The sequence below is a fragment of the Mobula birostris genome, chromosome 12 (assembly GCF_030028105.1).
Source record: "Mobula birostris isolate sMobBir1 chromosome 12, sMobBir1.hap1, whole genome shotgun sequence".
Taxonomy (NCBI): Eukaryota; Metazoa; Chordata; class Chondrichthyes; order Myliobatiformes; family Myliobatidae; genus Mobula; species Mobula birostris.
The window spans coordinates 65,937,717-65,957,098 of record NC_092381.1 but is presented as its reverse complement, the minus strand read 5'-3'; the positions used below and the strand labels follow the sequence as shown (position 1 = coordinate 65,957,098).

The window sequence follows — 19,382 nt, the reverse complement described above, 5'->3', positions numbered from 1 at the left end:
TTTGTTTTTGTGACGTTGACCATTCATTTTAATTAAATGATCTTAAATATCTAGTTGGAAGTGTGATTTAGATCACAGGGCAAAGGACTGCTAACTAAATATTCTGTGGAACAAATTCTTCCCCATACTCTGGAACAGGCCTCCTGTACAATAAAATGGACTCTTCACCTCCCAGACTACCCCTTTATGATCATACACCTTTGTGATCATACACCTTTGTGTTTACCTGCACTGCACTTTCACTGTAGCTTGTACACTTTAATCTGTATTGTGATTGTTCTACCCTGTTCTACCTCAATGCATGTGTAATGAATTGACCTGCATGAACAATGTGCTGCTGTTGGGTGAATGAAGTCACCAGAGAAATTACAGGTAGATACAAAGCAGCTTCTTTGTTCGACAAAACAAGGAACAGCAGACATCATATGGCGAGACTTTCCGTGGAAAGGACCGTCTGGCCTAACGTGAGGCTCCCTTTTTTCTATGCCCAACATCAAAGGGCAGCTCCACATTTACAATGTATGGGCAATGCTTTCTTTGAAACTACATGCAACCACACCTCCTGATTCACATCCACACCACGGACACAGAGATGAATTTTAATCAGCATTGTCCGGGATGGGATTTACAGCTTTTAGGAACCCACTGTTAACAGCTGCACTCCAAATTAAATGCACGGTGCATTTTCAGATGTGAAGACTGGGAGCCAAAGTCAATTGTTAAATGTATATGTCCTAAACCAAAAAAAAATCACTGGAACAGGTGCAAGACAAACTTTTCACTGTATCTAGGTAACATGTGACCATAATAAGCATAAGAATGAAAATATAATTCGTGGAAAAGATTTGCCAACATTAGAAAATAAAAGCTGCTGGGTTAGCGAGTAATTGCAAGTGGCATTTCAGTAGTGGATTAACATCTCTGAGCACTTAATGAAGAGGAAGAGGTGGCAGAAGAGGTAAATAGCATGTTTATCTTTTGCTGATACAGGTATATCTGCAACGTGACTTGAGATGATAGTTTTCTGTTTGATACTGACCTCCTGTTGACAGTGCTGGCAAAACTGATTCAGGAGTAATTAGGCCTTTTCTTCTGCATATGGTCATTGCCGAAATGGAGTTGCATGATAAACGAAGCCGTTAACTTTGCCCACACTTGCAAGCTCAGAGCTGCCATTTGCAATACTCCACAGATGTTATAATAACCTTTCCTTTAATTGATTTGGTTATAACACTGACCCGTCACCTTTCATTTTGGTATATTTTGAAGCCAATTTATGTCTGCGTCACGAGCTGTTTCATTTCCCCTTTTCAACAAATCACTTAAATTACATACATCAACCACGCCCTTACCCTGAAAGCGCAGACCCCCTAAATTCTTGATAAATTAAAACTTACCTCAGATTCTTTTCCCCCCGTCTTCTACTAAGATTTATAGTGTTGACGTAATTATGTAATATTTTGTCTTATTTTTAACGATTGGATAAAACAGTACAAAATCTCTCTGGTTGGCCCTGCAGAGTGACCACTCACCCACCTTCTCAGCCTCGTTCAACTGGCCCAGTAAGAGGTGCAGGGAGCCGATGTTGAAGCAGATTTTGGAGCTGGGCTCCCGAATCGCAGCGAGAGTATCCAGCGCCGTTATCCATTCTTGTTGGTCCGCTGCCGTGATCGCCTCATCCCACAGCCGTATGGTGTCGGTCAAAGACATGCTGGTCTCCGGGTCTACGAGCGGGGGCTGCGATGTGTGAAACCGCGTGTCCTACACCGGTTCCTGACACTGCCGCATCTGCCGTTTCCTCGAACGAAGCGTTGCAAATCAACTTCAAACGCAAGACTGACTTCTGGGCCAATTTCACAGGAAATCAGAGCACTGACTTTGCCACTTGACTCAGCTGACTAGCATGAATAGGCAAGAGCGCTAAAAGTATCTACTGGACTTGGGAACCCGCACACCGTTCGAAACATTTAAACATTGCAATAATGTGGATGAGGGGAAGTGAAAAAGACGTGGGCGATTTAACAGGGCCAATTCCAACCCCTCCCTACGCATTTTCTGTTTGTTTTGATTTTCCACTTAATAACCAATGCATCCGCTCATTGGATTTCTTCTGCTAATTGTTACCGAGGAACGAGCCGCGGCGCCCTGACGCAGGGCTGTGCCCCCACCCTGATCGCTCTGCATGCATGTTTCCCCGGCAACAAAAATACCAACTCTGCCTCCCAGTGCGAGCCGGCTGCAGAAGCCAGAACTACCACAGTTTGGAACCGGGGCAGACGCTGCTGAGATTTGGTGAGTTCTTTGAGGGACGTGCCTCATTTCGCGTCCACGCCGTGGGTTGCGTTGTCCTGCAACACACATCAAAGTTGCTGGTGAACGCAGCAGGCCAGGCAGCATCTCTAGGAAGAGGTGCAGTCGACGTTTCAGGCCGAGACCCTTCGTCAGGACTAACTGAAGGAAGAGTGAGTAAGGGATTTGAAAGTTGGAGGGGGAGGGGGAGATCCAAAATGATAGGAGAAGACAGGAGGGGGAGGGATAGAGCCAAGAGCTGGACAGTTGATTGGCAAAAGGGGATACGAGAGGATCATGGGACAGGAGGCCTAGGGAGAAAGACGGGGGGGGGGGGAACCCAGAGGATGGGCAAGAGGTATATTCAGAGGGACAGAGGGAGAAAAAGGAGAGTGAGGGAAAGAATGTGTGTATAAAAATAAGTAACAGATGGGGTACAAGGGGGAAGTGGGGCATTAGCTGAATTTAGAGAAGTCAATGTTCATGCCATCAGGTTGAAGGCTACCCAGACAGAATATAAGGTGTTGTTCCTCCAACCTGAGTGTGGCTTCATGTTTACAGTAGAGGAGGGCGTGGATATACATGTCAGAATGGGAATGGGATGTGGAATTAAAATGTGTGGCCACTGGGAGATCCTGCTTTCTCTGGTGGACAGAGCGTAGGTGTTCAGCAAAGCGGTCTCCCAGTCTGCATCGGGTCGCGCCAATATATAAAAGGCCACATCGGGAGCACTAGACGCAGTATATCACCCCAGCCAACTCACAGGTGAAGTGTTGCCTCACCTGGAAGGACTGTTTGGGGCCCTGAATGGTGGTAAGGGAGGAAGTGTAAGGGCATGTGTAGCACTTGTTCCGCTTATGAGGATAAGTGCCAGGAGGGAGATCAGTGGGGAGGGATGGGGGGGGGACGAATGGACAAGGGAGTCACGTAGGGAGCGATCCCTGCGGAATGTAGAGGGGGGGGAGGGAAAGATGTGCTTAGTGGTGGGATCCCATTGGAGGTGGTGGAAGTTACGGAGAATAATATGTTGGACCCGGAGGCTGGTGGGGTGGTAGGTGAGGACCAGAGGAACCCTATTCCTAGTGGGGTGGCGGGAGGATGGAGTGAGAGCAGATGTACGTGAAATGGGGGAGATGCGTTTAAGAGCAGAGTTGATAGTGGAGGAAGGGAAGCCCCTTTCTTTAAAAAAGGAAGACATCTCCCTCATCCTAGAATGAAAAGCCTCATCCTGAGAGCAGATGCGGCGGAGATGGAGGAATTGCAAGAAGGGGATGGCATTCTTGCAAGAGACAGGGTGAGAAGAGGAATAGTCCAGATAGCTGTGAGAGTCAGTAGGCTTATAGTAGACATCAGTGGATAAGCTGTCTCCAGAGACAGAGACAGAAAGATCTAGAAAGGGGACGGAGGTGTCGGAAATGGACCAGGTAAACTTGAGGGCAGGGTGAAAGTTGGAGGCAAAGTTAATAAAGTCAACGAGCTCTGCATGCATGCAGGAAGCAGCACCAATGCAGTCGTCGATGTAGCGAAGGAAAAGTGGGGGACAGATACCAGAATAGGCACGGAACATGGATTGTTCCACAAAGCCAACAAAAAGGCAGGCATAGCTAGGACCCATACGGGTGCCCATAGCTACACCTTTAGGTTGGAGGAAGTGGGAGGAGCCAAAGGAGAAATTATTAAGAGTAAGGACTAATTCCGCTAGACGGAGCAGAGTGATGGTAGAGGGGAACTGATTAGGTCTGGAATTCAAAAAGAAGTGTAGAGCTTTGAGACCTTCCTGATGGGGGATGGAAGTATATAAGGACTGGACATCCATGGTGAAAATAAAGTGGTGGGGGCCAGGGAACTTAAAATCATCGAAAAGTTTAAGAGCGTGAGAAGTGTCACGAACACAGGTAGGAAGGGATTGAACAAGGGGTGATAAAACCGTGTTGAGGTATGCAGAAACGAGTTCGCTGGGTCAGGAGCAAGCTGAGACAATAGGTCGGCCAGGACAAGCAGGTTTGTGGATCTTGGGTAGGAGGTAGAAACGGGAAGTGCGAGGTGTGGGAACTATAAGGTTGGTAACAGTGGATGGGAGATCCCCTGAGCGGATAAAGTCGGTGATGGTGTGGGAGACAATGGTCTGGTGCTCCTTAGTGGGGTCACAATCGAGGGGTAAATAAGAGGAGGTATCCGCAAGTTGTCGCTGTGCCTTGGCAAGGTAGAGGTCAGTACGCCAGTCTGCAACAGCACCCCCCTTATCGGCGGGTTTAATAATAAGGTTAGGATTAGTGTGGAGGGAGTGGAGAGCAGAGCGTTCCGAAGGAGTGAGCTTGGAATGGGGACAAGGTGCGGTGAAGTCGAGACGGTTGATGTCCCGTCAGCAGTTAGCGATAAAGAGATCCAGAGCAGGCAGAAGACCAGAGTGGGGTGTCCATGAAGAAGAGGAGGGTTGAAGACGGGAGAAGGGGTCATCGGTGTCTTTCTTCCTGGACCTCCTGTCCCATGATCCTCTCATATCCCTTTTGCCAATCACCTGTCCAGCTCTTGGCTCCATCGCTCCCCCTCCTGTCTTCTCCTATCATTTTGGATCTCCCCCTCCCCTTCCAACTTTCAATTCCCTTACTCACTCTTCCTTCGGTTAGTCCTGACAAAGGGTCTCGGCCTGAAATGTCGACTGCACCTCTTCCTAGAGATGCTGCCTGGCCTGCTGCGTTCACCAGCAACTTTTATGTGTGTTGCTTGAATTTCCAGCATCTGCAGAATTCCTGTTGTTTGCGTTGTCCTGCCCCTGTTTGGTCACTTGCTTGGTTCAGTGTTTCCAAATGACAGGTCAAACATTCTGATAGTCCACTTCATTGTACCTCAGGTGGAAAAGGGGCGATGGGTGGGAAGGAGATTGTTTTCTCCCATAACAGTCAACATATTGTCAATGAAGTTGCTCTTTGGCTCATGGTCTGGGTCCTATGATCTCAAGCTTTCCAGGTTTGATCCAAGAATTCATTAATTAATGAGGCTCACTAAAGTTCCTAGGTGGACTCCCAATTTACTACAAAAGGGTTTGCTTCCTGGGTCCAGGAACCTGTGGGTGACAACCATCCCAAGGGCCAAGGTGTGGGCCCAATCCTTATTTTCTCTCTGTTGAAGATGAAGACGGAAAGGAGAGCAGGAGCAGGTTTTGGGAGGAAAAGGCTGAGATTTGGAGCTGGCAGAGCTGGGGGCTGAGGAAAGAGCAAGAGAGGCCCCTCCATTGGTTGGGATTGATCATGGCTCTCGCATTCCACCTGTCTTTGTGATACGCAGACCAGGGCAGTCCGAAATGGAGAGCAAGCTACTGCCAATGTAGCAGGTTCCTCCTCACTTTGCATCCAATTAAATCCAAAGGTATGGCAGAGACCAGCAGCATTTCAGGAGTTGCCAGTCAGCACTGAACTTAACGTAAGACTGCCTTAGGGACTCCATCTCCAGATTCCTCTTCAGGGTTTACTCCTTCCCCAAGGCAGCGGAGGTTTGAGATCAGACTTTTCCTTGTCTACCACAAAAGTGATTGATTTTAAGGCGCCAGTAACCCGCCTTTGCCCTCTCCTGTCTGTAGAAATGGGTCCGCTGGGCTTAGTGGTTCAAATGAAAGCCAGGAGCTGGATTTGGTTGTCAGAGGCTATCAGAGAAGCAAACCATTGGGAGCATTTAATAGGTACTGTAGTGGGAGCTTATCCCACTACCACGCTCACCTGTAACAACCTTAAGGAACCAAAGATGAAGAGAAAGAAGGTGGAAAGAGCGAATGAGCTGCTGCTGAGGAAAGGAGAGGGAAAATAAGTTCAAAGTGCAGGGGGAAAATGGTGGGAGGAGAGAGATAGACAATAACCTCACAGCAAGAGAATGGGACAGAAGTCCTCCAGCACAGAACTGGGGAAGGCAAAGAAAAGACAGCAGGGTGAAGGTGTGATGGCGAAGGGAGGAAGCTGGTGAGCAGACGGGGGAAGAGGGGGGAATGAAAGACAAAGGCTGAATAGGGGGAGTTGAAGAGTGGCACAAGACATTCACTAATGCAGGGGTCACAGAGAGACGTCCAAGTCTGGGGTGGGTAAATGAAAGCATGCAAATTGCAACCAATATACGGCCATGCTTGACAGTTTGCACACCCAGCACCCAGTGTGTCCACTGTGCAGCGTTCATCAGTACAGTCAGTGAAGGAAGCCAAACTGATCAGCCACTGTCCCTCATGAACATTGCCCCAGCCATCTCCTTGCTCAGTAAAATGCTCACCCAACTCTTTCTTAAGGACATTTACCATCTGAGAAGGAAAGAATTTTACTAATTCACAGTTCCACAATCCCCATCTTCATCCTTGGGTCAGGCCTGGTCATTTTAAGCTCCATCTCTGTGCTCAACAGCACAAATCCAAAGCCCATTTCCATCTCAGGCAGCCAGCTCCCAGTTACCACACTCCAAGATAGCAGCTGCAGAATTTTATCTGTACTCTGAAACATATATTTGAAAAAAATTACAACAATAAGTAATTTTGGTGAAAATATTTAAAATGAATTGCAGAACATTTTTGGGATTTTCTCTACAGTTAAGAACTGGACGAATTGAAGTTCCCCAGCTAAACCTTTGAAACCTTCCTTTGCAGAGAATGGCAGAGACTGTGACTGTTTTTGGTGCTGACAGGCAGCAGGGGAATGCTGTTGCCACTGCCTTGCTGGAGGATGGTGGTTTCATTGTGCGTGCAGTAGTGCGAGAGTTAACCTCTCCCACAGCTCAGCTGCTCCAGGCAGATGGGGCACACATCACACTGGCTGACGCTAATGACCCAGCGAGTGTGGACTCTACTCTGCTTGGTGCACAGAAGTGCTTCGCTGTCACGCACACTGACTTTAACAACAGGGATCCGCTGCAGGTTGGTTAGACTGTCGTTCACTGTGAAACACCTAAACACAGCGCAAGCTCCATTGTTTTAGTCGGGACCACAGCCTAGACAATCTTATTAATGAGAGGTTCTCATTTTCTAATCTAATGAATATACAAAAGGAGGTAAAGGAAGAATTATTAATGAGTACAGTATCCTTTCTGTAGTGAAGAGTCAGGCATGACATGCATTACCGGGACATTAGAGGGACATTCACATCTTGGTGTCAGTACAGGGAACAGCTATGTGATAATTCCTTAAGTCCTGGGGTAGTGGTGAAGAAGCATAGGGAAACCCTGGCCTTCAAAACAGACTGGGAATTATTAGTTTTGGAGATCTTAATTTTAGCAAGTGGAGTTGAAAGAAAGAGGTGAAAGAACAAAACAATCAAAGTTATCTTTGACTAAAATCCAGAGATGACAGAGTGGGTAGTGAAGGCAGTGCTCCGAACAGCTAGGACAGGAAAGGAATTTGGGAAAGGGTTACTTGTTCATTGATCCAGCTGCCAATCCCATAACTGAGTCAATAAATGACCACATATACAAGCACATCAGCTGCCCTATATACACCTCCCCTCTTAAGTGAACTAACCATTTTGGAACATAAAGCCCATGTTCCTCATGAGTTTAAGAAAGTTTATAGGTGCCAGATATTGTCACAGAATGTAAAAGCACTGGGGTTACTGGTGACTCTAGCAATTTTACCACGTCCCATATCACCTTTCCATTTGGGTAGAATCTGTATCCCAGGTGCTCCCATGCATCTGGGATGATGAGGCAGAATCCTCTGAAGCAAACAAAAGTAGTTTGTGTCATTGAATGTCTACTATTTGGAAACAGTCATACTTTCTTACCAAAAGCCCTTCCATCTTTCCACAGGATGAAATTCAGCAGGGATACAGGATGGCTGATGCATGCAAAAAGCACAACATCGGGCATATTGTTCTGAATGGGGCCCATCATGTCCACAGGAAGTACAGCCTCCCGGCCAGGCACATGGATGCAAAAGCCTGCATTAATGATTACATGAATGAAATAAATTTGCCCAAGACTGAGATAATAGTTCCATTTTACTTTGAACATTTTCTGACAAAATTTAAACCAAAGCCAGTTGGAAATAACACTTATAAAATTGGTAAGGAATGAAATTTAACTTTAGTGAATTGTTAATAGAATAAACTCTTCTATTTACTATAATCTTCAAGGATGGCAATTCCAAAGAGTTCATGATGTATCCCTCAACACATCATTAATAGCCACGCTACAGTGAGTTGTAACCGTATGCAGTGGGCAACTGATAGCAAGGAGACGGACTTGTTTTTGATCTAGTTGCCTATATTTTGGGACATGCTGTGATACAGGAGATCATGGAGTGAGTGGAGACAGTTCCTTGCAGACCTGACACACCATTTGTAAAAAGCGAGCGGAGCCTGTCAGGACTTCTCTATGGAGCAGGAAGTTGCAGAGTGAGTGGAGACAGTTCCTGGTGGAAATAAGGTGCCAGTTTAAAAAGGTGAGCAAAGCCTGTTGGGACTTGTCTGCCAAGCGGGAGATTGTTTGGGTTAATAGTAACTTAGCGAGGGCCAATAAAAAGAGGAGAAGTTTAAGTGGAGCAGCCGTTACATGAGTGGACAGTGGTAGAGTGGGCAGGCTTTAGCTCAACAGGCTTCAGCGAGAACAGGTGCAGGCTAGAACTTAAATTTGAGAAGTTAGAGGTATAGCAAGTGTAGTCAGGATAGTAGTTCAGGCAGTAGAATGCTCCTCCTGTAAGTTGTGAGATTTCAGGATACCTAACAGTCACCCTGATGAATACATCTGCAGGAAATGCACCCAACTTCAGCTCTGGACTAACGAGGTCAAAAACTGGAGCTGAAGTTGGATGCACTCAGGACCATCTGGGAAGCTGAAAACTTCTTAGATAAGACTTTCGCTGAGGTGGTCACACCCAGCAAGCAGACTTCAGATGGTGGCTGAGTGACCACCAGGAGAGGTAAGGGGAGAAGCAGTCACTGTAGGGTACTCCATAGCCATTCATTGAAACCCATCGAATATTGAAAGGCCCAGATAGAGTAGATGTGGAAAAAATGTTTCTATAGTGGGTGAGTCTAGGACAAGAGGGCATAACCTCAAAGTAGAGCAGAGTTTCCCAACCTGGAGTCCATGTACCCCTTGCTTAATGGTATTGGTCCATGGCATAAAAAAGGTTGGGAATCTCTGGGAATAGAGGGACATCCATTTAAAACAGAGATGAGAAGAAATATCTTTAGGCAGAGAGTGGAGAATCTAGGGAATTCATAGCCACATATGGCTGTGGAGGCCAACTTATTGAACATATTTAAAGCAGAAGCTGATAGATTCTTGGTTAGTCAGGGAGTCAAAGGTTACGGGGAGAAGGCAGGAGAAAGGTGTTGAGAGGGATAATATATCAGCCATGATGGAATGGCAGAGCAGACTTGATGGGCCAAGTGGCCTAATTCTACTCCTCTGTCTTATATTTCAGCTAGCCACCCATAGGAGCTGCAAGAAAGCTCAAATATGCCCCACTGAAAAGGGGAGAGGTTGGGAAAAAGAATCAGGTGGTAGGGGGAAGTGACACAACCTTACCATTACAGGGGTCATGTACCAACTTTAAGCACTTCAGACCTGGGAGAAAGTCATCAGAAATTGCTCTCGGCTTCCGAAGTTCATGAAAATCACCTCTTAAACCCTTTCAGCTGGACAGGGAAAAGGGTTATTTAAGATTACAGTAGGATCTAGATGAACCTGTATTTCCAATTTCGGTGATTTATACGCTTGTTCTCTGAGGTCCTTCTATTATACTGTACAACAGTCTCCACTGCCCTGTCATTTACTGCGCAAGTCCTCTGCACTGTCCAGAATATGTGAATTTGTAAGTTTTTAAGCTGGTCCAGTAAGTGGCACTTACCATTTGGACTGTTGTGATGATCAGCCAACTGGACATTGAGGCACTAACTGGTACAAGCCTATGGACAATGGCTCAGTGTGATTGGGAAATCAGACTATTTCAGAATCTGATGGTTTGCTTCATGCACTGAAGGCCCAAACCAAAATTGTTCATCTCTGTTACCGGTACAGTCAGTCAGCTGGATTGCCAGGTGCTATAGCTTTCTCCAGCAGTAGATGTTTCAATGATTGGTATTTCTGTCATGGGTTTGAGGGCAAGGAATAACTTAGCAAGTGTAATTAGGGCAGACGAGTTGTGAAGAACTTGCTGTAGTTTTAAATAGTAGCAGCACCCTGGCCTCTGACAATCACTGCCAAAAATCATTGAGGGAAGACTCCAAATGTCAGAATGCAATCAATCCAAAGCTGAAGTGAACAGAGCAATGTCCAGTGAGATCAACACCACCAGGATGTGATCTTCTGGGTCACGCTCTCCCTGACTGACTAGGCAGATGTAAAAGTCCTGAAGAAATCCATCAGTATCCAAATCAACATTTATCCTGCAGCCATTTGATTCCAATAAGTCTATCAGTAGTTAGAATTGTCTGTCCTTCGGATGTTCCAAACCATTACTTCTGCATTCAGAAACAGAGCCCTCAATAGCAGGATCCCCAACCTTTTTTATATCACGAATCATTAGCATTAAGCAAGAAGTCCAGGGGTCCCAAGTTGGGAACCCCTGTTCTACAGTTTCCTCTGGTAGCTCATTCAATCTTCCCACCACCCTCTGTTGGAAAAGTTTGCCCCTCTGGTCCCCTTTGAATTCTTTCCCCTCTCATCTTAAACCCATGCCCTCTAGTTTTAGATTCCCCTACCCTAGGAAAAAGACTATGACCAGTCACCTTATCTATGTTCTTCATTTTTAAATCTATATAAGGTCACTCCTTAGCTTTCTGTTTTCCATGGGGAAAGAAAATCATAGTCTATCTAGCCTCTGCTTATAACTTAATCACTCCTGTCCCAGTAACATCTTTGTGAATCATTTCTGTACCCTTTCCAGCTTAATGACATCCTTCCTATACCTGGGCATTCAGACTGCATGCAATACAGCAAATGTGGTCTCACCTGCATCTTGTAATATGACATCCCAAATCTTGTACTCATTGCCCTGACTGATGGAAGTAAGGATGCCAAACATGTTCTTCACAATTCTCTCTACCCCTGACATCACTTTCAGAGAACTATATAACAGTGAGTCCTAGTACACAAAGAAGTTAGAGAGCTTAGTGGCATGGTGTCGACAACAACCTTTCCCTCAATATCAGCAAGACATTGACTGTAGGAAGGGGCAGTGCACATGCTCCTGTTTACAATACTGAGCTACAGAAGATTAAGAGCTTTGTTCCTAAAAATGAACATCACCTGTAGTCATCTTCTCATCTTTTTATCCAGTCCTGATGAAGGGTCTCGGTCAAAATGTCGACTCTTTACACTTTTTCACAGATGAGACTGGCCTGCTGAGTTCCTCCAGTAGTTTGTGCGTATTACTTTGATTTCCAGCATCTGCAGATTTTCTCTTGTTTGTGATCACCGGTAGTCAGTTCTGGTCCAACCACGCAGTAGATCAACTCAGCAGTGCCCATGGTTCCTCAGGAGACTAAAGAAATTTGGCACGACCCCTTTGACTATTACTAATTTTTATCAATGCACCATAGAAAACATTCTGTTTGGATGCTTTACAGCTTATACGGCAACTGCTCTGCCAGAGACCACAAGAACCTACATAGAATTGTGGACACAGCTCAGCACATCACAGAAACTAGCCTTCCCTCCATGAACTCTATCCGCGCTTCTCACTGCCTTGGTAAAGCAGCCCGCACAATCAAAGACCCCTCCCACCCCAGGCATTCTCTCTTATCCCCCCTTCCATCACGCTGAAGAGACTAAAGCTTGAAGGCAATTACCACTATGTTCAAGGACAGCTTCTATGCTGCTGGTATAAGGCTATTGAATTGTCCCCAGGTATGGACTCGATCTCACAATCTAACTCATTATGGCCTTGTAACTTACTGTCTGCCTGTGCTGTATTTTCTCCGAAACTGTACACTTTATTCTGCACTGTGGTCTTGCTTTCCCTTGTACTACCTCAATACACTCTTGTAATGAAATGAACTGTCTGGATGGCATGCAGAGCGAGGATTATCACTATACCTTGTACATATGACAACAATGAACCAATTTACTTATTCAAATTGCTATTCTTTGACCCACTTCCCAAGTTGATCTATATCCTGTTGTAATTGTAGATAACTCTCTTCACTGTCCACTATGCCACCAGTTTTGTTATCCACAAACTTACTAACATTGTCATCGACTTTCTCATTCAAATCATTAATAGATGACAAACAATAGTGGACACAGCACCTATCCCTGCAGGACACCACTGGTCACAGGTCTCCACTCTGAAAAACAACCCTCCACTACCACACTCTGTCTGTTACCCTGTTACCACTGGTCAGTTCTGAATCCAGTTGACTAGTTCAGTATGGACCTCAAGTGATCTAATCTGCAGGACCTTCTCAAAGGCCTTGCTAAAGACAACATTGACTGCCCTACTCTTATCATTTCTCTTGATCAGTTTAGTCATAAAGTCATAGAAAAGTACAGTACAAAAATAGGTCCTTCAGCCCATTTAGTCTTTATCAAGCCTTTTAAACTGCCTACTCCCATCGACTTGCACCAGGACCATAGTCGTCCATACCCCTACCATTCATGTATCTATCTATCCAGACTTCTTTTAAGTGTTGAAATTGAGTTCACATGATCCACTTGTGCTGGCAGCTCATTACGTACTCTCATGACCCTCTGAATGAAGAAGTTTCACCTCATGTTCCCCTTAAACTTTTCACCTTTCACCCTTAACCCATGACCTCTGGTTGTAATCCCACCCAACCTCAGTGGAAAAAGCCTGCTTGCATTTACCCTGTCTATACTCCTCATAATGTTGTACACCTCTATCAAGTCTCCTCCCAATCTTCTATGTTCCAAGGAATAAAGTCCTAACCTATTCAATTTTTCCGTATAACTCAGGTCCTCCAGACCCAGCAACACCGTTGTAAGTATTCTCTGTATTCTTTCAAACTTATTTACATCTTTCCCGTAGGTAGGTGACTAAAACTGCACAGAATGCTCCAAATTAGCCCTCACCAACGTGATATACAATTTCAACATAACATCCCATCTCCTGTACTCAGTACTTTGGTTTATGAAGGCCAATGTGCCAAAGGTTTTCTTTATGACCCTATCAACCATTGATGACACTTCCATTGAATTATGGACCTGTATTCCCAGATCTCTTTGTTCTAGCACACTCCCGAAGGCCCTACCATTCACTGTGTAAGGCCCACTCTGGACGGTCCTACGGAATTGCAGCACCTTGCACTTGTCTGCATTAAAAAAAAACTCCGTCAAGTCTGTGAGATTGATTTCCCACATTCAAGTTGTGCTTACTGGCAGCCATCAAGTCTACTAATTACTAATCGCACTTTTTCTCGGAAACGGTCACTGCAATCAGTAGCCAGTAACTTCCCTTTATAGAACCCCCTGTACGACCTGGCATTTTGGCGTTGCGAACTGAAGTCTTGAAGATGCAGGATGGTTGCGGCATGGCGAATACGTACCAAGTTGAGGCAGGGCCCTGGTTCAAGAGCGTGGAATGAGCCAATGTGTGGCCATTGCGGGAGCAGACTTTGAGTCGATTTTAACCGGTGGAACCAAGGTGAGGCGAGAGCAAGAAATGACCCACAGTTTGGCTGATTTAAGCGCCTGGCCAGTTTGAAAAGCTCAGGGTGTTGGGGTTGGAGAAGGGGGATGGGCTGGTGTTCAGCTGGCTGCTCACAAGGTTTACTGGTCTCTGCACTGAACTGAGGCTGTGGCCTGCAACTAACGGGCTCCTGGATTGGCTGTGACTGGGTGTGGACTCACTTCCGTGAACTTCAGTTCTGAATGTTATTTGCTTACTTTTATTGTTTGTACAATTTGATATTTTTCTCCACATTGGGTGTTTGGCAGTCTCTTTTAAATAGCTTCTATTCGGTTTCTTTGTATTGCGGCTGGCTGTAAGGTGACAAATCTCAAGGTTGTATATAGTATAAATACTTCGATAATAAATGTACTTTGAATGTTGCTGACTATCTCTAATCATCCCTTGCCTTTCCAAATGCTGCTAGATCCTATGCTTTAAAATACCCTCCAGTAACATTTCCTCTAATGATCTTTCATTCATCAGCCTGTAGTTTCTTGGCTTGTAGCCTTTGTAAAATAAAGGCACGACATTCCCCCCTCCAGCCTTCCCCTGCATTACCTACGATGCAATGAAAATATGCAAATATTTCTGCTAGAAACCTTGTAATTTCTTCCCTGGTTTCCTATAATATCCTGGGGTGCACTTGGTGAGGTACAGGAGATCCATCCAATTTAATATGCTATGAGTGCAAATCAATAAGCATTTCCTCTTTTATAGTGTGGCTATGTTCCAAGATATCACTGTTCATTTCCCATATTTGTGTAGCTTACAGGACCTTCTCCATAGTAAACACAGATGAGAAATTGTTTTGAGACCTCACCTATCTTCTGTGGCACCACACATAGATACACACATTGATCTTTAATAGAACCTATTCTCTCCATTTTATTCTTCATATATTTGCTAAAGAAAGTAAGTTTAACCTTTTCAGAGTATGAAGCAAAAATAAATAAATGAGTTTTAACATTAAGCTAATGGTTAAATTTAGAATCAGTATTGTCACAAACTTTTTATTGGCTTAACAAGTGTTGAATTCTTTCCAGAGATGGAAATATTCCAGTGTCTTATTTCTTTGGTTTTAGACCTTGTATGTTCTTTTCAGCCATTCCAATGGGAGAGGTTGCCATGGATGGAATGAGCATCAAACAGATTGGTCCAATAGTGACAGTTTTATTTAAAAACCCGGAGCGCTGGATGGGGAAGAGCTGCTTTCTATCTGCAGGCAGGCTGACAGTCCCGGAATATGCACAAATCCTGACTCATCACCTGCGTCCCAAACAGTTTAAAGATTCCCAGGTATGATTTTATCAAGAAATCAAGTGTCATGATACTAAAAACAGAAAATGCTGGATACACTTAAGTTATTTCCTCAGCAAGATCTTAAATGAATATTTCTCATCTGTGTTTACTGTGATAACTATTCATGACAATACCCAAGGTGGGAGAAGCAGTTAATGTTTCAGCTCCAGGCAGGGTTCTAATGCAAAGTCCTGGGCTGGAAACAGTAACTTGTTCTTTCCACATATTTTCAGAATCTGCAGTTTATTTTCATTTACTATGGTTGTCATGCAGGATAAAAACAACGTGACATTACTGTGGTTGAGGCGTAGGACACACTGACATTTTACCCAGGAACATTAATGGGAAGAGTAGAGTGAAGATTTACAAGGGGAAACAAATAGTCGAATATTTTGGTTCAGTCTTCGTGGAAGAGGGTAAAATGCGAGACAATTAAGAGTGTGATGAAAATGAGGAATTAAAGGGAAATTATATAAATACAATAAATTACTGGAGAAATTAATGGGACTAAAAGCTGTTAAAATCCTGAAAGCTGATCATCTGAATACAGCCAACCAAAAGAAGTGGCTGTGGAAATAATGGATGCTCTCTTTAGAACATAGAAGAGTAGAATACAGCACAGGAACAGGCCATTGCGCCCACAAAGTTGTGCCAAATCAGCTAAAAAAAAACAAATCAGAAACACCCAAACACTAATCCGTCCTACCTACACCATGTCCATATCCCTCCATCTTCTCTATACCCATGTGCCTATCCAAATGTCTCTTAAAAGATTCTAATGTATTTGCCTCTACCACCACACCAGACAGCATATACCAGGCATCCACCACTCTCTGAGTAAAAAACTTACCCCTCACATCTCCCTTGAACCCACCTCCCTCACCTTCAATGCATTCCCTCTGGTATTAGACATTCAACCCTGGGAAATAGATACTCTGTCCATTCTAAGTATGCCTTTCATAATCTTGTAAACCTCTATCAGGTCTCCCCTCAGCCCCTGATGCTCCAGAGAAAATACCCTAATTTTATCCAGCCTTTCATGATAGCACATGTTCTGTAAACCAGACAGCATCCTGGTGAACCTTTTCTGCACCCTCTCCAAAGCCTCAACATCCTTCCTGTAGTGGGGCGACCAGAATTGTATGCAATACTCAAGATGTGGCTTCACCAGAGTTTTATAAAGTTGTAACATAACCTCCTGACTTTGAACTCCATGCCTTTTCTAATAAAAAGCAAGCATTCCATAAGCCTTCTTAACCACCTTATCGACCTGTGTAGCCACTTTCAAGGAGCTACGAACTTGGATCCTAAGATTTCTCTGTTAAGGACCTTGCCCTTATCAGTGTACTGACTTCTTGCATTTGCCCTACTGAGGTGCAACACCTCACATTTATCTGGGTTAAATGCCAGCTACCATGTCTCAGCCCACATCTGCAACTGGTCTATATCATTCTGTATTCTTCGCCAGTCTTCTATGCTATCCACAACTCCACCAATCTTGGTATCATCTGCATATTTACTAACCCACCCATCTACATTTTCATTCAGATCATTTATATGCATTACAAACAGCAGAGGTCCCAGCATCGATCCCCATGTAGCTCCACTAACTGCAGATCTCCAGCTCAAAGAAGTCCCTTCAACCACTACCCTCTGTCTTCTATTGACAAGCCAGTTCTGAATCCCAACAGCCAATTCGCTGTGGATCCCACGCACCTTAATCTTCTGGATTAGCCTCCCATGAGGGACTTTGTCAAACACCTTACTATAATCCATGTAGACAACATCCACTGCCCTACCCTCATCGATCTCTCTTGTCACCTTGTCAAAAAAACTCAATCAAATTGGTAAGGCGTGACCTGCCATGCACAAAGCCATGCTGGCTCTCCCTAATTAGGCCGTGGGTTTCTAAATGCTCATATATCCTATCTCTAAGAATTCTCTTCATCAATTTCCCTACAGCTGATGTGAGACTCACTGGTCTATAGTTCCCTGGATTTCCCCTCATTTCCTGATTAAATAGAGGTACAACATTAGCCACTCACCAGTTTTCCAGGACTTTGCCTGTGGCGAGAGAGGGCCCAGCCATCTTGTCTCTAGCCTCCTTCAATAACCTGGGGACTTAAGTACCTTAGCGCTCCTTAGGACACCCAACATTTCCTCCTCCTTGACCTCTAAATGCCCTGACATATTTATACACTCAGCACTGATCTCCTGGTCCTCCATATCATTTTCCTTGGTAAATACTGAAGCAAAGTCCGCACTAAGTACCTCACTCACATTCTCTGCATCCAAGCAAATTTTACCTCCTTTATCCTTGAGTGGTTAATGAACCTAAATAAGGTAAATGAAATTCTCCTCCACAGTGTTTACAAAGCCTTCACAAAGATATATTTAGAAAAAACTTCACAGAATCTCATGCAAGTCACAGGCAGGCAACTATTCACAATATGACCTGATTCAGTGAACAAGATCACATTGGGCCTGACTGCCAACATTTTGGTTGGTGCTCACTCACTTCCTCATCCAAAATGACCTTCTCTGGAAATAGAGGGCCAAGTAAGGAAGGCATGCCATTCACTGAGCTCCACCCTGGAGTATCTGACACCTATGATGGTTCACTATTCTGAGCAATTTTGAATTTTTAAAATCTGTGACATTCAGAGCCATTACAAAATGTTCAAGTCGGATAAAAGAATTAAAAATAAGCATTAAACACAAAAATGCACTGTAAAATACCCATTTCCTCACGATTGATGGCTGCACTTGTTTGAAGAGCATCTATCCCTTTATTCTTTGATGCACAATCCTCCTCCAGTCTTCTCCCTCATTAATGATACTGTGAGCATTATGCATCTACATTATTGTCTTGATCTTTATAATTCTAGTTAGTGCACTTCCTTATTCTTGCCCTCTGTTTAAATGTCATGATTGATCTCATCACCTACATTGAGATTTAAACAGATTTCCCTTCCTTTTGAAACCTGCAAATTCATGAACCCTGACCATGCAGTGTCATTCCCCTCACTGTGCAGTTTTTCATCCATGCCATTTTAAACCTTGGCCTTTAAACCGATGCTGGGAATATCCCTGTGAAACAAGAGATCTCAGATATTATCTAGTTTTCTGATTGAAACATCTCCTGGTACATTAAAGGCCAATAAAGATAAATCCTCCCAGCTCATAATACTATTCAATATTCCTGAATTACATTTGTGCTGTTAAGTACTGCCTGAAATCAGGACAACATTATTGTAATGATCAGAATAATGCTTTCATGTTTATTGTGACAGATTTCTGTCCGAGAGTTTGTGGAGTCCTGTGGAAGACCGGGGGCTCAAGACTTTGGGAACATGTTTGAATTTTGGAAGAGAGGTGGACAGAAAATGAACAGCACTATGAGTTTTGAACTCTATCCGGAGTTACAAACGTTCCAGCAGTGGGTTTCAGCCAACACCATTTCACTGGACAGTTAACTGGCAGTACCAACAGCAGCCAGTCCTGTGGGTGGAACAAAATGCATGTTTCTGAAATGTTTCCAAAGACATGACATGGGTCTTCAGTAAACTTGTATACTAAATACTCAAAAATAAAGTTAATATTTTAGGTTCTTTTAAAATTACTGTATTAAAACTTTGTCTCAATCTAACAACCTTCACGTACAGGGGTAACTTAGATTCCACCTGCAAGCCATACGCACTTTGCTCGGAGGTGTTGTGCCTATTATAGTCCTCAGTGTAACTATGACCAGAAAATCTATTTATTGGGCACATTAAGAAATTAATGTTGGCCAGGACACCTGGTCCCTTTCCAAATGGCACCATAGACTATTCCTTCAACATACAGAAGATGCTGGAGGAACCCAGCAGGCCAGGCAGCGTCTGTCACATCTGCTCTTAGGATGGGGCTTTTCATTCCAGAACTAATGAGATGTCCTCCTTCTTCCAAGAAAGGGGCTTTCCTTTCTCCAACATCAACTCTGCACTCAACCATATCTCTTCCATTTTGCATCCGTCTGCCCTCACCCCCATCCTCCAATCACCCCACCAAGGATAGAGTTCCTCTCATCCTCACCCACCACCTCACTAGCTTCTGTGTCGCGCACATAATTCTTCAGAACTTCTGCCATCTCCAATGGGATCCAACCACCAAGCACACCTTTCACTCCCCCTCCCCCCCATTTACTGCTTTC

At 44.4% G+C, this 19,382-nt stretch overlaps 2 protein-coding genes across 3 annotated transcripts in view; one reads left to right on the top strand and one right to left on the bottom strand.

Moving 5' to 3' along the window:
- Nucleotides 1-2,462, bottom strand: part of ncf2 (neutrophil cytosolic factor 2) — a 44,778-nt gene extending 42,316 nt beyond the window's left edge. The window contains exon 1 of one of the 2 annotated variants that reach the window (XM_072273968.1): nt 2,215-2,462. In XM_072273968.1, coding sequence (XP_072130069.1) covers nt 2,215-2,397 — 183 coding nt within the window. In that variant the 5' untranslated portion in view covers nt 2,398-2,462. Of the gene's footprint in view, nt 1-1,536 lie in introns of both variants that reach the window. The other variant, XM_072273969.1, reaches the window with a different exon arrangement.
- On the top strand, nt 1,447-18,969 carry LOC140205990 (nmrA-like family domain-containing protein 1). Its single transcript, XM_072273970.1, has 5 exons — nt 1,447-2,292; nt 6,908-7,174; nt 8,062-8,317; nt 14,994-15,187; nt 18,484-18,969. The coding sequence occupies exons 2-5, from the start codon at nt 6,911-6,913 to the stop codon at nt 18,664-18,666; spliced, it is 897 nt and encodes a 298-aa protein (XP_072130071.1). The 5' UTR covers nt 1,447-2,292; nt 6,908-6,910; the 3' UTR covers nt 18,667-18,969.
- The last annotated feature ends 413 nt before the right edge of the window (nt 18,970-19,382 follow it).